Source organism: Notothenia coriiceps, unplaced genomic scaffold, assembly GCF_000735185.1.
Source record: "Notothenia coriiceps isolate Sejong01 unplaced genomic scaffold, NC01 NC01_scaffold00026101, whole genome shotgun sequence".
Lineage (NCBI taxonomy): Eukaryota > Metazoa > Chordata > Actinopteri > Perciformes > Nototheniidae > Notothenia > Notothenia coriiceps.
The window spans coordinates 412,079-413,123 of record NW_011358802.1 but is presented as its reverse complement, the minus strand read 5'-3'; the positions used below and the strand labels follow the sequence as shown (position 1 = coordinate 413,123).

Below are 1,045 nucleotides of genomic sequence, written 5' to 3'. Positions count from 1 at the left end.
GGGGGTCCATCTAACAGCCGGTGTTTGACATCTATAGAGGACGTGGCTATCATCGCTCTATTTTGGACGGCTGACATTCACACATAAAGTTGCATGTTTGAATGACATGTTGGCTTTCCCTCTTTTTCTGCTTGAGGGAATTATGTGAAAGTGAAATTGGCTCACATCCTCCGCTAGAGTTGTTTGAATAGGATGTGTTCATGTTCAAATCACGTTGTAAAACTCTCCGCCTCACACCATGTGCCAGGGTTTGAGGCAAGTGACATAAACACCAATCGCTATAATTCTCAACACCAAAATTGGACTGAGTTTCTGGATCATTACGGACTCTGGCTGTGCTTCTCCTCCCACATCAGTGAGCTGTTCACAGAAAATATTATGCACTCCACAAATATTCATCACACAACTTAAAACCGCCCTGAGCCTGTCTTAGCCCTGAAAACCATTTCAACTTTTATCAACTTGGAAAAGCTTTAACTCACTTTCTGATTTTAGGATTTAGAACATGCTCTTTAAACATGAGCTGCTTCTTAATAATATCAACTTCAAGTTTTTCATAATTTTCAGTACTGGGCCATTTCAACCCCTCCACTTTTCTTAAAGCAATGTAGCCAACAAGTGGTTGTCGAAGAGGTGAAATCAAGTAGTATTCACGTTACCTCTGGTGTACCACAGGGCACTGTGTTGGGTCCGTTACACTTTCTTTGCCATATCAACGACATCTCGTCACATGTGACATTTGCAGAGCAGTTATTTGCGGAGGACTGCTTGCTCTAAAGCCCTTTTGAAAATGGAGGTGACTGATAACAATAAGTGACCTGACCGGCATCCGGGAAATATCTGACACTTGTGTGATGTGCTTTAACGCTAATAAGTGATACTTACTACAAGCTTGCAGATAAAACAACAAACAAATTGGAAACTATACTCTTAGTGACCAGGTGTTAAAAAATACGTGACCCACCAGTCTTACCTTGGACAACAATCTAACGTTCAGCCAACACATTGACTACATTTGACCCAACGTATTGAAACCAGTCGCAAG

At 41.5% G+C, this 1,045-nt stretch overlaps 1 protein-coding gene across 1 annotated transcript in view; it reads right to left on the bottom strand.

The window, feature by feature from the left end:
• The window catches only part of mcf2l2 (MCF.2 cell line derived transforming sequence-like 2), a 14,044-nt gene extending 13,322 nt beyond the window's left edge, over positions 1–722 (bottom strand). The window contains exon 1 of the mRNA XM_010784114.1: positions 671–722. Coding sequence (XP_010782416.1) covers positions 671–722 — 52 coding nt within the window. The remainder of the gene's footprint in view (positions 1–670) is intronic.
• Between the last annotated feature and the right edge of the window lie 323 nt (positions 723–1,045).